This window comes from Chionomys nivalis, chromosome 23 (genome assembly GCF_950005125.1).
Source record: "Chionomys nivalis chromosome 23, mChiNiv1.1, whole genome shotgun sequence".
NCBI classification, from domain to species: domain Eukaryota; kingdom Metazoa; phylum Chordata; class Mammalia; order Rodentia; family Cricetidae; genus Chionomys; species Chionomys nivalis.
The window spans coordinates 38,544,749-38,564,213 of record NC_080108.1 but is presented as its reverse complement, the minus strand read 5'-3'; the positions used below and the strand labels follow the sequence as shown (position 1 = coordinate 38,564,213).

The window sequence follows — 19,465 nt, the reverse complement described above, 5'->3', positions numbered from 1 at the left end:
AAAGAATAATTTTTAAGTGTGTGTATGTGTGTGTGTGTGGTGATACCAGTGGCACATACCTTTAATCCTAACACTCACACTCAGAAGGCAGAGACAGAGGATCTCTTAAGGTCGGGGCCAGGCTGATATTATCTGGTCTAGCAAAATCCAGGGCAGCTAGGGTTACAAAGAAAGATTCTCTTTCCAAAAAAAAAAGAAAAAGTTCATGATGCTTTTTTTTTTTTAATTTATTTATTTATTATGTGTACAATATTCTTTTTCTGTGTGTACGCCTGCAGGCCAGAAGAGGGCACCAGCCCCCCTTATAGATGGCTGTGAGCCACCACGTGGTTGCTGGGTATTGAACTCAGGACCTTTGGAAGAGCAGGCAATGCTCTTAACCACTGAGCCAGTTCTCCAGCCCAAATGTGTAGCCCAGGCTGGCCTCGAACTCGTGATCCTCCTGCCTCTGCCTCCTTCAGCAAATCCTACCGGCGTGCGCCACCACAACCGGCTCATGATGCTTTTGAGTAACTCTCTTTAAACATTACAGTCATGATGTCACAGCACAGGTGTGGGTTCACAAGTCTGTGTAATGAAGACTCAGAGAGAGACACCCTTAGAATGAACTTAGCCTTTGGCGGCCACAGGGCCCCCACCCTCAGTGGACTGACGCACTTTCCCTTCGCCCAGGGCGTTACTACTTTTCCCATATTTACACGTTAGCCAGTTGATTTTCTTATGCTCAAAACAACCTGACTGAAGCTTCCAAAAATACAGCCAAGTGAAAACTCTCGATAAATCATATCATATTTTCTGGGTTCCTCCAAACCAAGTTTTGCATAGGGTTTGTATCCTTGGGAAACTCTCAGACAAGATCCACATAGGGCAACAGAAGGTATCTGTGCACAAAGGATGGATTGGGGCTGGGTGCTAGTTGCTAACTCTCTGGCACCAGGCCAACAGGAAATTCTGCAACAAATATATTTCCAATGATTAGTCAATATGTATAGATTTAGAATAGAAAACATATCAAATACTAGAAAAATACTCTAAATTGAGTTCAACTCAGATATGGGCAATTTTATTTAAAACTCTTGTTTGAATCTTCAACGTTCAATACATATTGTCAACGAAAAAGTCATTGTTCTAGTCCTATCTCAGTGATTTCTAGATGGCCTCAGACAGTGTAAACAGTACTGAACTCCAGTTCATAACATTATCTGTCCTCGTGTAACAAAGTGTCCGCCCCTAACAGAGCTGCCACAGTAGAGCACAATTCCCTGATGTACGAACAGTGCGAACACCACTGTGTAAGCCGGAAAACACATGGCAGCGAGCACTCCCACGCTTGTCCCAGTGAATAACCAACTTGTCCCAGGACCAACTCTGGTTGACGAACTTTGAGGTCACAGAGGCACAAGTGCCACGTGCCAAGGTGGAGATGGTGGCAACAGCAGCTGCAGCAGCATGGCAGGTTCTGGTATTGGCATGGTTTCAGGTATCCCCTTTCCTTCTGCGACAAGGCCCTCTGAAGGTTCTGGAGCAGGAGTCCATGTGGTCAAAATGATACCATGTCCTGGAAGATCTCCCACTAGGCCTGCTGTGACCAGAGGAACCGGTCACATTTCTCAAGCATGCCTTGTATCAATGCTCTGAAATCCCACAAAAAGAAAACAGCAAATTCAGTTGTCCAAGTTCATTCTTAATAGCAAAGCAAAAACTCTAAAGACTTTTGAGGATTCAAGCACTGTGGTCAAAAGACATAGGCTGAAACCAGCAGAGGGGGCTAGGGCGTCATCACTCAGGGAACTGGAACATGGCCAAGCATGGACGAGGCCTCGGGGTCAATGACCAGTGTTGGAAAAAAAGAAAGGGATCAACAGAATGAACAAGCAATCTGGAATGGGAGAAAAATATGCAGATCCCACCTGGTAAGAGGCATCTAGACATTTAGAAACCAGTAGAATTCCACAGTCAAACTAGCAACCTGATTCTAAATGGGCAATGAACTTAATTATCTCTCTAAGGATAAAAGTAAGCATAAATGTTCACTCAGCATCACCAGTTGTTAGGGAAATGTAAACCAGTTGAGCAACTCTAATGTAAAATTCCAAAATATTCTCAAATCTAAAAATTTCTGAAACCCGAAATGCTTATGTTCCAAGCTATATGAGCTATGGGATATTAAACCTATACTGTGACTCAACACAAAGTCGAATGGTGGTCGCCAGGGCTCTGGGAATGAAGGCCTGTTTAATAGCTATGGCACATCAATTCAGAGGAAAATATGCGGGAAACTGGCTGCCCAGCAACATGCACACACTAAGTGACTAAATGCTCTAGATGGCATTTTCACATGGGTTTGCTTTTTCCTTTTCTTCTTCATACAGTCCAGGCTGGCCTTGAACTGCTAACCCTCTGTCTCCACCTCCCAGAGCTGAGATTACAAGTGTGTGCCTTCACACTTGCCTTGGTTTGTGCTGTTTCTACAACATCTATTTTACAACAAACAGAAAAAGAAAAACTAAACTAAAATAACTGTGCATGTGTGCTTATATGTGTGTGATGTGGGAGTGTCATATCAATCTGTTGATTTCATTGGTTAATTAATAAAGAAACTGCTTGGCCTGACAGGTTAGAACATAGGTGGGTGGAGTAAACAGAACAGAATGCTGGGAGGAAGAGGAAGTGAGCTCAGACGCCATGCCTCCCCTCTCCAGAGCAGACACAATGAAGCTCCAACCCAGGATGGATGTAGGCTAGAATCTTCCTGGTAGGCGCACCTCGTGGTGCTACACACATTAATAGAAATGGGCCAAGCAGTGTTTATATGAATACAGTTTGTGTGTCATTATTTTGGGGCATAAGCTAGCCAGGTGGCTGGGAGCCGGGCGGCAGGAATGCAGCCCGCAGCTCCTTCAACATGTGTGTGTGCGCGCGCGCGTACACGTGTGTGTTTTGCCCTGTGTTTTAAGCTAGATATTGAGCGCAGGGCTTCATACATAATAACTAAATCCCTGCCACTGAGCTACATGCTCAGCCCCTTTTCACCTTTGAGATGGATTTTACTAAATCCCCTGTGTGTCTTTGAACTTGTGGTTCTGCAGCATTGACCTCCTAGGCGGCAAGCTCACAGATCCAAGCTACCAGGCCTGGCCAGTAACAATACCATTCTTACAGAACTGAGGTGCATGGTAGTGGGGCACTCACACTAACCTGAAGAGTACCCTGATCATGGTAATGAGTAAAATTTTACTTTGGCCTCCTCTTTTACACCATAATCAGCAGATGTGTCTCAGTCTCCTCATGAGCTAGTGAGGGCTTGAGATTGCATGATCTCTGCACTCCCATCTTCTACTGTTGAAAGTCTCGAGTAACACGCTCAGACACCACAGACAGTGTATAGCAGGCTGGCATTACCTCTGCCTTCTCTCAGTGATCCTCAGGATGTCACAGGTTCTGGTAAACTTTGCTGACAACTCAAGGGCCAGACCACATTCCTGCAGCAGTGACCAGGCCTGATCTGGGCCCAAGGCCTTAGCTAACAGGAGTGCCACATTCCCCACATTGATGGGAGCAGGCCCATCACTCAGGCTCCCATTTAGTGGCTCCTGAGGAGTTGGCCTTGTGCTCCTGTTCTGTAGTAGATGTAAGAGAAGCTTCCATTCCTCCAAGGTCTCAGGGATCCACCCTGCACAAAGAAACACAGAGCACACAAGCTCCATACATGAAGTATGAGAACTGTAAGAACACAGCAAAGTAGACACATTCAAGAACAGCGTCTCCTCACTTCAGCACAACCCTCTGAATTCACAGAGTTAAAACCGTCCTCAAACTTTCTGGATGTGCAACAAGGAAGAGAACAGACACATATGTGAGAACGCGTGTGCAGGTGTCCATAGACGCAGAAAAGGTGTTAAAGTCCCTGGAACTAGGATCATAGGCGAGTGTGATCCACTCAGCATGGGGGTGGGTGGGAACCAAACTCTTCCCCTGCAAGAACACCGTGTGCTCTTCCCTGCTTTGCCATATTCCAGCCCTCTTCTTCCTTCAGACTCATTCTGGCTGCTGAAAGAGCTTTAAAGTGGGCAAGGAAGAAAGTCAGAGGTCCAGCTGTGAGACTCCATCCCAGGAGTGATCTCCTTTACAACAGCATATGAAAACATGGAGTAGAGTGCTTAAAACAGAAAGCAGTGGTTAAACAGAAAAGATGCTGTAATGCACCAAAGACTAGGCAAAGTCCCCACAACTTTTACAGCTATCCCGAATTGTGTAGACAACAACTAAACTGTTCAAACATGCTTGCTGAACACTGAGGCGAGACTTCCAGAACACCACAACGAGGAGTTAGCAGTGGGATTTCTATACCTTTGTCCCTGTCCATCAGACTTATGTCGTTCAGATACACAATGGTGGTGAAGGCCTCCCTCCTCCTCTCCAGCTCCAGACACAGTGTAAGATATCCGGGCCAGAAACTTAAAGGGAACAAAGTTGATAAAAGGAGTAAGTGCATGAAGGTCTATGAATGCCACTGTTCATATTAGCCACATGTGGTCCTTAAAGCTAAAGGTAAAAGTAAATAAAGATTAAAACTCAGAGTTAATTTGTTGTTACAATAATTGTTTTTGTTTGTTTGTTTCCAGAGACAGGGTTTCTCTATGTAGTTCAGGCTGTCTTGGAACTCGCTCTATAGGCCAGGGTGGCCTCAAACTCAGAGATCCGCCTGCCTCTGCCTCCTGAGTGCTGGGATTAAAGGCGTGCATCACCACCCTCTGGCTCTGAAGTCTTTTTTTTCAGATTTATCTATTTTTAAAAACTTTAAAATTTTTTATGTGTATAGGTATTTTGTTTAAATGTATGTCTGAGTATCACATGTGCCTGTTGCCCAAGGAGTCCAAAAGTAGGTACTGGATTCCCTGGAACTGGAGTTAGAGACAGCTGTGAACTGCCACGTGAGTGCTGGGAATTGAACCTGGGCTCTCTAGAAAGTACTCTTAACCCCTGAGCCATCTTCCCAATCCCAAGATTTACGTATGTATGTATGTATGTATGTATGTATGTATGTATGTATTTACTGCTTTACTGCTTTGTATTTGTTTGATTTTTTTTCAAGATAGGGTTTTTCTGTATAGCTCTGGGTGTCCTGAAACTCACTTTGTAGGCCAAGCTGGCCTCAAACTCACAAAGAGCTGACTGTAGGCCAAAGAGGCCTCTGTGTCTGCCTCCCAAGTGCTGGGATTAAAGGTGTGCACCACCACCACACAACTCAAGATTTATTTGTATATTATGTGTATATATGTTTGTCTAGATATATGTTTGTGCATAATGTACGACTCTGGTGTCCCCAAAGGTCAGAAGAAGGCATCAGATCCCCTAGGTCTAGAATTACTTCAGTTACGAACCTCCACGTAGCTGGGAATTGAAACTAAATCTTTTGCATGAGCAGCAAGTGTTCTTAATCACCGAACCATCTCTCCAGTCTCTAAAAGTCAGCTTTGTAATTAAAACTTGGTGATCACATGTGGCTAGAGGGCAGTGCAGTACAAGATTTCCATCATCACACAAACTTCTACTCGACAGCCTGGATCTAGTGTGAGTAAGAAACAAAGCTTTATGTACTTTGTAAGTAGTTTTGTTTTTCAATTTTATTTTCATTATGTATAAGGCTACCTTGCCTGCATGTTCCATATGCATGCCTGATGCCTGGGGAGGCTAGAAGAAGATATCAGATCCACTGGAATTGGAGCTACAGACGGTTGTGCTGAAAATCAAACCTAGACCCTCTGGAAGAGTAGCCAGTGCTCTTAACCCCTGAACCATATCACTACCCCTATTTTTTAGGTTTTACCATTCAATACAAAAACAGAATGTGTCTCCAAATCCCAGTCCATGGACTCTCCTTGGTGCTTCCTAATCACCAACCCTTCATCCTGCAATAATTCACACAACCTCTTCCTGCAGGCTTTCCTTTCTCATGGACAGCACTAGAAATAATCTCCAGGGAGTCTGAAAGACGGCCAGAGAGGTGGGTCGGCAGGTTAGCGGACATGCTGCCAACCTTGACTGCCCGAGTTCTATCCCTCGAACTCATACGGCGCAAGAGAACCAACACTAGAAGGCTGTTCTGACTTCCACACAGGTGACATAGCATGCACTTGCCGCCCCCCAAAATTAAATTAAAAATAAAACAAACGACTATTTATTGTTTAAGTTCCAAAGAGTATCTCATGACCTCACCAGCTGCCACCGCCCAGTCAATGAGTAAGTATCACACAGCTGCACTGCATGAACTCCCTCTAACGGAGCAGAAGCAGAGGGCACCCGCCAGTGAGCTACCCTCCATCAGCAGGAGCAGAAGCAGAGGGCACCCGCCAGTGAGCTACCCTCCATCAGCAGGAGCAGAAGCAGAGGGCACCCGCCAGTGAGCTACCCTCCATCAGCAGTGTCAGGTTTTCACCCCGTCCTGCTTCCCTTAGCAGACTCACCCCACTCCTCAGCCTTCAGGGCTGACTGCCAATCCCCCTTCCTCCTGAGCCCTTCACCAGGAAACCCATCCTGATCTCTCCCTTCTGGGAAGTCTTTTATCTGTTGTAACTGGTGTGGGGGGAACTGGCTCAGCAACTGAGCAGAGGGAGTATGAGCACCTAAATACTATCCCTTAAATCATGGGCTAGAAAGACAGCTCAGGAGTTAAGCTCATTGGCTGCTCTTGCAGAGGACCTGGCTGGATCACAACTGTCTGTAACTCCAGTCCCAGGAAGTCCTGATGCCCTCTTCTGGACTCTGTGGTGCACAGATATTCATTCAGGCAAAACGGCCACACACAGAAAGTAAAAATGTTAGTATTAAAAAAGGTACATTTAAGCATCAAATAGAATCCTTGCACAAAATAGAGCACAGAAGTGCAGGACCCTGACTAGAGGGTATTTCTGGATCCCAATCTGTAAACATCCTCACTTACCCATAGCACCTACAGATGTCAGTCATTTTCTCTTTGGTTGTAAAGTCTGCAGGAAGTTTAATCAGAAGAAGAATCAACTGACTATAACCCCAGGAAAGCAAATGTGAATGGGGCCTATGAAATGAAAAAATGCAGGAAATTAGACAGGAAACAAATTCTGGAAAGTTCTTCATAGTCATCTAATAGGAAAGACTGCAGCTGAGGCATTACCACGATTATAGATTCCAAATATTTCTATTTTACTCCTTAAAAATTTAAACATAACTATATTTTTATCTCTCATTCATCTCAAAATGAAATAACAAACAGAAATGGGGCCTGGGGCTGTATCTGCCTAGCATGCAGGTACTGAGTTTAGTTCTAATTCTGATTTAATCCAATTTAATCCTAATCCTTGATTCCACCACCCACAGCCACTGCTATCTTCCTAGGGTTTTTGAGGAGTAAGTCAAATAAATTAGGCATTTGGCCAGAGGCACTGCTTTCGAAAGGCTTCCCTTGGGGAGAATACAAGACTGAGTCATGTACTGGTCATTTTATTTGCAGATTCTATTTTTTCAAATCCTCCGGGTAAATTCACAAATTAATTGACATGTCTTTTGAAAGAAAACATACATGCATGCACATGCACACACACGCACACTCACACACACACACACACACACACACACACACACACACTGTTTTCTTTAAAACCGGCCAATCCAGGGGTCACTGTGGGTCTCCAAAAGAGCTGCAGGGAGACCAGTTTAATTCTTTGACGTTATGTGCAAATTTTTACATGAATGTGCATTTTTCTGAAAGGAACTGTGAGATTCTTACAGGGCCACAACCTCACACTGTTCAGAACCACTAGGATGTACATGGATACACAATCTTGATGCTCCCAGTACCTGGTTCAGCTTTTCTACTGCTGTTCCTGAAGGGAGGCCGAACACTACGGGGGGAAATTAAGTTCCACTCTGAGGGAGGTCCACAGAGGAGGACTGCTTACCTGGGATGTCCTTCATCATCTACTGTACTTGTGCTTGGCGGAGCGTCATGGGACACTGCCAAAAGCAGCCAGTCAAGTCTTAAAGATTCCGGTTGTAGAAGGAACTCAAGGAAGGATGGCCTGGGGGGCAAGAGGGGGTGGAAACTATTCATTTTCACGAGAGAAAACAAAGGAGGTGGATGTAAAGACGACTATAAAGGACAACTTGGAGTCTCCTCTGGTGAGAGCACCAGTCTACTAATGAGTAACCCAGGTGTACGGCGATAAGGAAAAGCTAGAGAGGCAGGGAAAGGGGTGGGGGAAGGAGACAGTGGGGAAGGAGGGGGGGCCCAGTGGCGAACACAGGGAAAGGAAGACTCTCCAGTCATATAACTAAACGGGAGCTGACTGCCATGGAGAGGACAAATGATGGCCCAGCCTGAAAGAAAGGAAGCAGGAACAGAAATCCACTCCTGACAGCCAGGTACTGTAATGAAAAGCACTCACTGGCAGGGGAATAAAAATCTTGTCTGCTTTGCATGAAGTCCTGTTGAATCAAGAATTTATTTTCTTTTTGAAGATTATTTATTTTTATTTTATGTGTGTGTGTTGCCTGCACCTATGCGCACCATATGAGGCCACTCAGATCTCCATAACTAGAGTTACAGACTGTTGTGAGCTGTCACATGAATGCTGGGAATGGAACCTGGGTCACCTGCAAGAGCAGCAGGCACTCCTAACTGCCTAGCCAGCATCTCTGCAGCATGAAGGACTGAATGTTATGCCGAGAATCTGAGACTCTCTCAGAGAGGAGGTGAAGTGCGGTGTATGCTGGGCAGGGGAGGGGAAGTGTGTGCTGAGGGTATAAAAATGCCCAAATCCTCATCTTCCACAGTAGGTGCCTCACCCTCCTCATAGCCGGCAGTGAAAATGTGACCACAGCTCACACAATAGAAACAACGCTCCACCTAGAACAGAGACTACACACGCCTTCTCACCACTGATCTTCAGGCCTTGACTTCACCAGACTGTCGAGATAGGCCAAAAACTGAGCTGGATGATGACGGCAAAGCTGTGCGATGTCTGAAGGCGAGATGGACGGGTAAAACTTGATGAAGGCTCGAAGGGCAGACTCCCCAAACCTATCATACAATCTGTATTTGAAAACAGCACATTAGTCTCCAACTTCAATGCCATATGATACTGATTTGGTTATACTATGGACTCATTAGAAATAAAAATAAATATTCTAATAAGAAGCTGCACAAAAAGCCAGGCAGTGGTGGCACATGTCTTTAATCCCAGCACTTGGGAAGAGGAGACAGGTGGATCTCTGTGAGTTCAAGGCCAGTCTGGTCTACAACAGCTAGCTCAAGAACAGCTAGCGCTGTTGCACAGAGAAACCCTGTCTCGGAAAAAAAAAAAAAAGAAGAAGAAGAAGCTGTATATGCAAATGCGCCAAACTTTAGATACTAACCCATAAGAACATTGCAAATGTTTAGGGTCCCACAAACAATGTACAAGACTACCCACCGGGTGGCAAACGCGATCAACAAGGGGCTATCTGAAGGGACCGAGCCATCCAGGAACTGTAATGCTGTAGGCAGGTCTCTGTCTTCCATCTCCGTGTATGCAGGATTAGAACTTGCCACTTCTGAAAAGAAAGAAAAAAGCAGCCTTTCCCTTCACCTCTGTGCTGCAAGTGTTCCTGCACACATTCATTTGACCATCTTCACCACACCTCTGTGCTGCAAGTGTTCCTGCACACATTCATTTGACCATCTTCACCACACCTCTGTGCTGCAAGTGTTCCTGCACACATTCATTTGACCATCTTCACCACACCTCTGTGCTGCAAGTGTTCCTGCACACATTCATTTGACCATCTTCACCACACCTCTGTGCTGCAAGTGTTCCTGCACACATTCATTTGACCATCTTCACCACACCTCTGTGCTGCAAGTGTTCCTGCACACATTCATTTGACCATCTTCACCACACCTCTGTGCTGCAAGTGTTCCTGCACACATTCATTTGACCATCTTCACCACACCTCTTTGTTGCAAGTGTTCTTGCACACATTCATTTGACCATCTTCACCACACCTCTGTGCTGCAAGTGTTCCTGCACACATTCATTTGACCATCTTCACCACACCTCTGTGCTGCAAGTGTTCCTGCACACATTCATTTGACCATCTTCACCACACCTCTGTGCTGCAAGTGTTCCTGCACACATTCATTTGACCATCTTCACCACACCTCTGTGCTGCAAGTGTTCCTGCACACATTCATTTAACCATCTTCACCACACCCTACTGTCCCCCACTAGTGTCACCCCAATATTTGTTAAGCACTGCAGGAGACAAAAACAGAACCTGACAGGATAAAATCTCAACTTTTTAAAGCCATAAAGTTAAATTGGGAAGTAAAACTCACTAGAATTTTTATTTTGTATATGTGTGTGCTGGGGTACCTAGAGATCAGAAGAGAGCACTGGATCCCCTGGAGCTGGAGTTATAAGCTATTTGATGTGGATGCTAGGAATCAAACTCAGGTCCTCTACAAGAGCAGCAAGCACTAGCACTTAGCTTCTCCTCTTCAGACTCATGTACTGAAATTTTCAGAGAACAAATAGTCTCTACTATGCTTGAAAAATAGGATAATAGGCTGTGTACCATATATATACATATGTGTATGTATGTATCTGTGTGTGTTTGTGGTATGTGTGTGCATGTGTATATGTTTCTGTGTGTGTGTGTATCACAAGCCAGATATCTCTATTATCAATGCCAAATTTCTCAAGTTTTACAGAATTAGTATTCCCATATCATCTCTTAGAAATAAACTCAGTAAAGTTGATTTAAAAATAGTTCACCTTTAAAAATGAAACCAAAACAAAATTAAAAACAATATTCAAGGAAATATTCATCCTAAGTAGGAAGAATTGACTTTGAGGAGCAGCCAGAAATCATTTACAGGTAAACTTACTGAATGAAGTGAGTTACAATCTTGTTACAAATCTCTTTAGGGTTAAAAAGAGAAAAGGCCAAGTGTAGTGGCACACCTTTAATCCCAGCACTCAGAAGGCAGAGGCAGGCAGATCTCATGAGTTTGAGGCCAGCCTGGTCTATGTAGTGAGCTACAGGACAGCCAGGACTCTGTGGAGAGACGCTGTCAAGAAAGAAAGAGAGAGAAGGAGGGAAGGAGGGAGGGAAGGGGGAGGAAAGGAGGGAGGGAGGAAAGAAAGGATGAAGAAAAAGAGAGAAAGAAAGAGAGCAAGAGAGAAAGGGTATGACTCTAACGTAAAATGAGATTTTTTTTCCCCAGTAGTTTTCAGTGGTGCTAAGACACATAATCAAGAATAGTTTCAGAACCTGCCTTCCATCAAGAAAACAGTCAGCTTGTTGTGATGCGGGAAAAGAAGGGCTCACTCACTGGGGCAGGAGTGCAAACTGTCAGTCGCTATAACAATTTACAGTTTTCTCACAAAGCTGGAACTGGATCTGCCGTATGACCCGGGTGCACCACTGCTGGGCATTCACCCCGAAGATCCCAAGTCAACACACCAAGACACCAGCTGATCTGTCGTAGCTGCAGTGTTCACAACGGCTAAGAAACTGAACAAGCCTGCATGTCCATCAGCAGATGAATGAGTAAAAAGATGGTACATATAAAGATAGAATTTATGTAGTCATAAAGGAAAACGCAATTAAGACATCTGTGGGAAAATGACTGCAATTGGAAATCATGTTAAGCAAAACAAGTCAGACTCAAAAAGACAAATGCCATATGTTCTCTCTTATATTGACACAGAGAGAGCAATAGAACAGAAGGGAACTAAACAGGAGGAAAGGCATCAGCTGGAAGGAGGAAAAAGGTAGGAAATGAAGGAGAAAATAGATGATGACACATATATGACAATGTCATGATGAAACCCTTTACTGTCTGTGGTAACCTAGAAAATACCCGTACTTATTATCAGTGTGTGTGCTTATGTGCATGCGTGTGATGTGTTTGCATGTGTGGGAGGGAATGCACGCCACAGCATGTATATGAACACATGGTGGAGAGTGTTCTCTCTTTCCATCTTAATATGAGTTCTGGAGATGGGAGTCACAGTTCCAGCCTTGTACAGCAAGTGCTTTTGCCCTCATAAACATCTCTCTGATCCTCAAAACCATTAAAGACAAAACAAAACAACAAAACCACACAGTCCATAACTGAAATATTATCAGACAGGTGACACCTGTCTAAAGTCAATTTTCAGCTTCTACTAAAAAGAGAACAATTGCCCCCATGCTGCTTTCCATTTGACTGTGTCAGACAAGAACTTAAAGAGCTGGGGACACAAGAGCGGCTTCATGCCAGTACCCATGACTTCGGCTGCACACTGCATGCTCTAGCTAGGACTGGTATAGTGGTCACCAAGCACTCACAGACTTTCCTGCCAATTTCTGGGATAAAGGTTGAAGTTGACCACAAAGGGAAAAGATGCAATTTAAGTTAGGAGTGCTGCTGTCAGCATTCTAACTATTTGAAAACAAGTATCTTGCTTATGTCACATAAACACAACCTGTGCTCTTAAGCTGCTGTATGTGACCTGAAGCAGAACTGTAACTGTGGATGTATTTTCAAGGAAGCCAAAAGACCTTCAAGTGAGATAGCAGGCAAGTATGTCACTACCTGTGGCAACTGACTGGGCAATGAAGAAAAATTGTGTTTAATGTCACAACTCATTGTCACAATACAAGCTATAGTCAATGTGGCTTCTGTTACTCAAGCAGAATTTTGAAGGCAAAAAAAAAAAAAAAAAAAAAAAAACTTCAAAAATAGGGTAAGGCAGCAGAGAAGAGCAACAGGTATGAATACAAATCTGTACAGGTAAACAGCAGCTAGTGTGAACTGCATCCAAGCCGGAGCACTAGTGGCGCACGCCTTTAATCCCAGCACTCGGGAGGCAGAGGCAGGCGGACCTCTGGGAGTTCGAGGCCAGCCTGGTCTACAAGAGCTAGTTCTGGGACAGGCACCAAAGCTACAGAGAAACCCTGTCTCGAAAAACCAAAAAAAAAAAAAAAAAAAAAAAAAAGTCAATGTTTGAAGAACTATTAAAGCTTAAATGGGTAGAACACAGGGCCATTGAGATGGCTTAGTGGAAAAAGATGCTTGCCACCAAGTCTGATGATACCTGAGTTCAATTCTGGGGACCCACATGGTGGAAGGACAGAACTGATTCCAGAATTGTCTTATGATCTCTAAAATTGTGCCATGATACATTCACATATATATGCAGGCATATGCATGCATACATACATACATTCACACATACAAATAAAAAATTTAAAAAGACTGGAGGGGCTGGAGAGCTGACTCAGTTAGAAGTACTTGCTGCTCTTGAGGAGGACATAGGTTTTGTTTTCATCCACCCACAACCACCTGTAACCCCTACTTCAGGGGATCTGATGCTCTCTTCTGGCTTCTTCAAGCACTGCATTATATGGAATATATACAAAGAGACAAGAGACACATATACATACAAAAAATACAAATGATTTTTTTGTTTCTTTTGCTGTTTGTTTTTGTTTGTTTGTTTTTTCAAGACAGGGTTTTTCTGTGTAGCCCTGGCCATCCTGGAACAAATAAATACTTTTTTAAAGGAGTCAATAGTTGGGCAGTGGGAGCACTTGCCTTTAATTCCAGCACTCAGGAGACAAAGGCAGGCGGATCTCTGTGAGTTCAAGCCAGCCTGATCTACAAAGCATGTTCCAGGGTGTTACACAAAGAAACCTTGTCGAAAGAAAGAAAGAAGAGAGAGAGAGAGAGAGAGAGAGAGAGAGAGAGAGAGAGAGAGAGAGAGAGAGAAATGGATAGAAAACAAAAGGGAGTGCTGGTCAGCAGAGGTAAGTTTTCTACTCAAGTCTTTGTCAAGCCTGCACATTATAAACACCTCTACAAGTGGTAATGACATCTGACTATTACCTTTCAGTCCGTCAACAAAAGTGTCCCAAACACAAGGGCTGTTGGTGTAACTTAGCTTGATACTCTCCCTTGCTCTCTTCAAGTCCAGGAGAAAAAAATACTTCTTCAGGAAACGGCAAGCCAGGACCTCAGGAGAGAGCTGCTGTAAAGCACAGTCCACATGTCCACCTGTGCTGTCCACTACAGAAGTCAGCACACCTAGTTCCAAACACAGCGTTGTCAATTCTGCCAGGTCTTTCTGAAGACTGTTTGATATGGTATATGGAGAATACACTCGAAAAATGTCGCCCAAGGGCTCACTGAGGCTGCTTACAGATTCACAGGCTGTATGACCACCAGTTTCTTCAACGCCTAAAGAATTCCTCTTTTCTTCTTCACTGTCTTCATCTAATCCTCTCTCTTCTGACTCACTAAGGAGGTGCACATCCGGGCTCACAGGCAGACTGCTGCTACAGGAAATGCCAGCAGAGCCATTCAAGGCGAACGTTTTCTCTAATTGTGAAAGCCATTTCTGTAAAACTGTTCTTAGTGACTTGGGTTCAAATAAAACCAGAGGGTCCAGTAACTTGGTCCTATGCAAAACAGATGAATGTGAACATTGTCTCATTTGTTTTTAAAAATTAGATTATTTTAGAACAAACCTAACTGATAAAGCATACTCCTCTAGAATAAATGTTGCTTTTGAGTTCTTTAAATGACAATTATCCCAAAAGTCCAACGAGACAGACATCACCACCTCTGGAGTTCGTTACTGACTCCTGTACATCCATGGCAAATACCTCTGACCTACTGATACTGCCCAAGGCCAACCCCACTCATGGTAAATCCTCCACACTCACATTGCTTCCGCTGTCCCTGCTCTGAGTTCTTGAAGCCTGTCTTCTTCAGGAAGTTGACTAATTTCTTTCTCCCTAGAAAAGCATGAAAAAGAAATAATCCTATTCACAAGCATTAGGGGCAACCAGAGCTTTCTTAGACCAAGCCTTCTGTCTACTGCTTACTAAATGGCGAGTGTACCACATGTCACACCGCCTTGGAGTCTCTTACTCCCTGCTATCTTTACCAAACGTTCCGTCTCTATTCACTAAGGGATAGCATGGCCTAGAGCTGACAGGCCAGGTAGCATTAATGACTTAGAGTTTAAGCTATTCAGAAAAGCTAGGACAGGACCTGGATCTCAGCCACCTCCTCTTAATCTAACACTCCTCTGACATTCCAGGAAGGTGACAGATGACAGAGAGGGAGAAAGGTGAATGAGATACAAAACTAAAACCCTGTCTCAACAGAGTTAATTCCTCGTAAACTAGAATTTACAGTTTCTGAGCTACACAACAATCTTCAGTGAGCAGCGTCATACATACAGGGTCTCTCACAGTACAGTCTCTGACACATTCACACTGACAGTGGTCTAGCATTTCAGACTCTGACATAAGGCTTACTCAGCGTCTTCCTCTAGACGGCAGGTAACTGCATTCACTTCCTCTTGGTCAACATCCTTGGATTCAAATGTCTCTTTCAGCTCCGGGCTTGCGTGAAGGGTGCCAATCTTCTCAGTTGTTTTACGTACAAAGCAAGAAACACTGGAAGTCAAATATCAAAAACCTAACATGAAAATTTATCAACACTGTCAAGAGTGAAAAATCTGGTTCCTGCCGTTCCTGTTTCCATTAGTACTACATAGCCAGCTTGAGTTTAACAACAAGACAGGTTACTTAAAACAATTTCTCTGAGCAACCCCATTTCACATGAGGCTCATATAAACTTACAGTAAGATGCCTCACTGTGTTTGTAAAGCTGTCCTGAGGCCAGTGAGTCACTGCTAAAGGGTAGGTTTCTAGGGCAGTTGTCTCTTCAATGTAATGTCTCTTTCAACTCAGTTAAGCATGTGATCATCAGTCACTTCCTGATCAGAGAATAATAAGGAACAGACCCTTCTACAGGAAGAATGTGCACCCAGCAGGACACAGGCAAGTAGCTGGGCAGAAGATACATCTTCTCTCTCATTATCAGTGCCAAGATTGGTTTCATACACAGATTAGAAAGAATTCTCAAATATCTCCAGTTCTGGGACTAGAAAGATGGCTCAATGGTTAAGAGCACTGGGTGCTCTTTCAGAGGTCCTGAGTTCAATTCCTAGCAACCAGATGGTGGCTCACAACCATGTATAATAGGATCTGATGTCTGATGTTCTCTTCTAGCATGCAGGTATATATGAGGAGCACTCATACATAAAATATAAATAAAAATTTTTTAAAAATCTCCAATTCTCAAGGGCTGGAGAGATGGATCAGCGGTTAAGAACATTGGCTGCTTTTCCAGAGGATGCAGGTTCAATTCCAGTCGCCCATATGGCAGTTTACAACTGTCTAACTTCAGTTACAGGGGATCTGACATCCTCTCACAGACATACACACAGTAATTAATGTTCATAAAATCTCCAGTTCTCCCAGATGTGGTGGTGTGCTTTTAACCCCAGCACTCAGGAGGCAGAAGCAGGTAGATCTCCGTAGTTTGAGGCCAGGCTGGTCTACATATGGAGTTCCATACCAGCTAGAGCTACATAGTAAGAACACGTCTCAAGAAGGGGGAAAATCCTGCAGATTAACCCAGTAAGTGAGAAAGGATCAAGAAATAACTAATAGGCCAGAAAGACACCTCAGCTGGTATAGGGTGTTTGCTACTCTTTTAGAGAACCTTGGTTCAGTTCCCAGTACCCATATAAAGGTTCACAACTGCTTGTGACTCCAGTTCCAGGCAGCATGGTGTAAATGAACTCACACAAGTTCACACACATCAATACAAATAGATAAATCTTCACACACACAGAAAAGACTAAATGGGCCAGAGAGGGGCTGAGCAGGTAAAGGCACTTGCCACCAAGCCTGACAAGATGAGTCAGATCCCTAGACTCCACACGGAGAAGGAAAGAACTGATGAGATGAAGTTGTCCTCCACCTCCGCGTGGACACACTATGGCGTACACCAGGGAAGAGGCTAACATACTTAGTTGTGCCACGTCTGTGGCAGGAGTAGGGGCTCATGTACGACTAAACTACTCAGCTACACAAATGAAGAGGAACACTCAGTTCACCCAAGGTTAAAAGGGGAAAACACAGTTCACATTAACAGATTATTAGAGAAATAGCGTGAGACCTTCTATTTAACATTTAAAATGCCTTCTCCTTCTCAGTATGTCATGTGACAACTGAAGCAAAGTGGCATGGCTGGCTCATTCACCTTTCTTTAACAGCCTGAAGAGACACCAGCGGAGATGGGGAACGAAATGGCAGTGGAATGCTGAAGGGCAAAAAAGCTTCACTCTTCTCTGTCTCAGACATCACTGGGCCATGGGAAACATTGTCTAATGAACAGAACCAGGGAGAAATAAACATCTAATCACATGAAAGCTTTTTATACAAAGCTAAACAAATTCGCAATGAATAAACCAAAGGAAATGAAGAATACAGTACCAAAATCATAACTGACCCAGATACAAATGAGCACAGAACACAGGTTTCTGGGATGCATGGATGGTCCACATGAAACACTGAGCCAGGTACCTTTATCAACTACTAACCCTGTATCCCCACAAGTCACAAAGGTAGTTTAGAGTTTCTACTAATCTCTTCTCAACAGTTCCGTCACAGGAATGCTGGAACATTGAAAAGGGAAGGCAATGGCTCCCAAAACTGGAGCTATCTTTCATTCCTGGTGGAAAATAATGTGGTTAGTTATGGTTAAAAAAAAGTATTCATTATTTTTGGCTAATGATCAGTCTTAACCTGTCCAGCATTTTGATACATGAACCAAATTAGACACTTTACAAATGTTAGTCCAAACAAGAGGTTAAAAACAACCTACACATCACTATCTCCGAGTGACCAGCAGATCTATAGGTGGCTAGTCTCTAATACCTTAAAATTTACTCATAACTGACAGAAACTCTCTGCATAAGATTATCCTGTCAATTCACAGAGAGCACTGTCCCTCATCAGTGACCAACAAGAGATGCACTCATCACCGTCATTTCTGTTTGCTCCACAGTCCTGCTCTGGCTGTTCTTCTTCCTGGGGTGAGGCGAATTCTCGAAGTCTTTCGTCTTCTGAGAAGGTCTGACTGTGAAGGGAGCAAGAGTCTTCTTCGGACTGACTGCCTCTTCTACTGCTGATGATCCGATAAATACCAGAGTCCAAGATGCTAAAACTTTCCTAAATATGAAAAGAATTCCCCTCAAAATCAACGTTCTTCTGTGTAAGCAACACCTTTTTCAGAATAAGACCAACACTGGGCCAGAGGTCAGCAGTCAACTACAGTTACCAGCACACACTAGTGGAGAGTGCGGGCACCGAGCAAGTGACACCATGTCTTCCACCAAATTCTCGGCTTGGCTTTGGAAAGCAGGCAGTGAGGAAGGGAGTTGAAATGAGACAGTCCTGAGTAGCACTGAGACCTCAGGTGACAGAAAACATCTGAAATCCCAGCCTGAAAGCCACCCCACCTAGACAGGAAGCTATGTGAAGGGCATTTGGGAACGGCAGGCAGTAAACAGTGACATAAACAAATGCAGCTTCAAAACACACCTGACTTTCCTTAGCTGCCCATCATGGGAGAAAGCTCTCCTGCTATATTTTGGATTCTATGGTGCCACTGGGAGGTGGCAAACCTTCAGAGGTAGGGCGCAGTGGAAAGTTGGGATACTAGAGGTATGCTCTTAAATGTGATACTGGGACCATTCCCTCCTCGTTTCTCTCAGCTCCTGGATATCATTAGGTGAGCAGCTTTCTTCTACCATGTTCTTCTTGCCAAAGGCCTAGTGGACAATACCAGCTAACCATGTACTAAACTTTCTCAAACCACACACCAAAATAAGCTTTCCCTTCTTACAAAGTGTTCAGCTCAGGGAGTCTGAAAAGTAACAAAAAAAAGCTGACATCTCCATGACACTTTCCCCAAAAAATTACTCCATGGAAAGCAAAACAGATCCTTGGACTTGTTCATTTCCCTGCAAGATCCAAAAACTCATAAAGGACTTACTGGACTGGCAGAATGGCTTAGTGGGTAAAGGCACCTGATGCTATGTATAATGACCTGAGTTCAATCCTCAGGACTCAGATGGAGGAAGGAAAGAGCTGATTCCTGACAGCTGGCCTCAGACCTCCATTTGTGTTTGCTGGCATGTGCATGTCCTCTCCCCCAACACACACATACTAAACAAATAAGCTAAAAAGAAAAGCACGCACGTGTGATGAAATGGAGCTTCTTCTACTGCTGCAAGCTGAATCCAAAGGCTCAAGTTTTAAGACCAGTTCATCCAGGTGAGAAATTAGTTCACTGCAGGTTACAAGGTCCAGCTGCGATTTCAAACGCTCTAATTTATCTGCGGTCAGTGTTTTTCTTGCCTAATAAAAGGATAAAAAATCCCAAGAGAACAGCTTACTGTTTACAGCCACATCTATATCTAAACAGCCACAGTACTCACACAAGAATAAGCCTTCACAGGTATTTTGAGGTTTAGTAAGCTAGCAAGACTTAATCAGTACATATTATATATTAAGAGTTACCATATGCACA

The 19,465-nt window shown here is 43.9% G+C and overlaps 1 protein-coding gene across 3 annotated transcripts in view; it reads right to left on the bottom strand.

The window, feature by feature from the left end:
- Window positions 1-456: 456 nt before the first annotated feature.
- The window catches only part of Hps5 (HPS5 biogenesis of lysosomal organelles complex 2 subunit 2), a 40,472-nt gene continuing 21,463 nt past the window's right edge, over window positions 457-19,465 (bottom strand). For 2 of the 3 annotated variants that reach the window (XM_057756423.1, XM_057756424.1), the window contains exons 11-23: window positions 19,135-19,293; window positions 17,916-18,102; window positions 17,132-17,255; window positions 15,334-15,474; window positions 14,734-14,805; window positions 13,895-14,466; window positions 9,450-9,570; window positions 8,915-9,070; window positions 7,938-8,057; window positions 6,944-7,057; window positions 4,351-4,457; window positions 3,403-3,673; window positions 457-1,634 (exon numbers count right to left, since the gene is read on the bottom strand). In XM_057756423.1, coding sequence (XP_057612406.1) covers window positions 1,574-1,634; window positions 3,403-3,673; window positions 4,351-4,457; window positions 6,944-7,057; window positions 7,938-8,057; window positions 8,915-9,070; window positions 9,450-9,570; window positions 13,895-14,466; window positions 14,734-14,805; window positions 15,334-15,474; window positions 17,132-17,255; window positions 17,916-18,102; window positions 19,135-19,293 — 2,205 coding nt within the window. In that variant the 3' untranslated portion in view covers window positions 457-1,573. The remainder of the gene's footprint in view (window positions 1,635-3,402; window positions 3,674-4,350; window positions 4,458-6,943; window positions 7,058-7,937; window positions 8,058-8,914; window positions 9,071-9,449; window positions 9,571-13,894; window positions 14,467-14,733; window positions 14,806-15,333; window positions 15,475-17,131; window positions 17,256-17,915; window positions 18,103-19,134; window positions 19,294-19,465) is intronic. The other variant, XM_057756425.1, reaches the window with a different exon arrangement.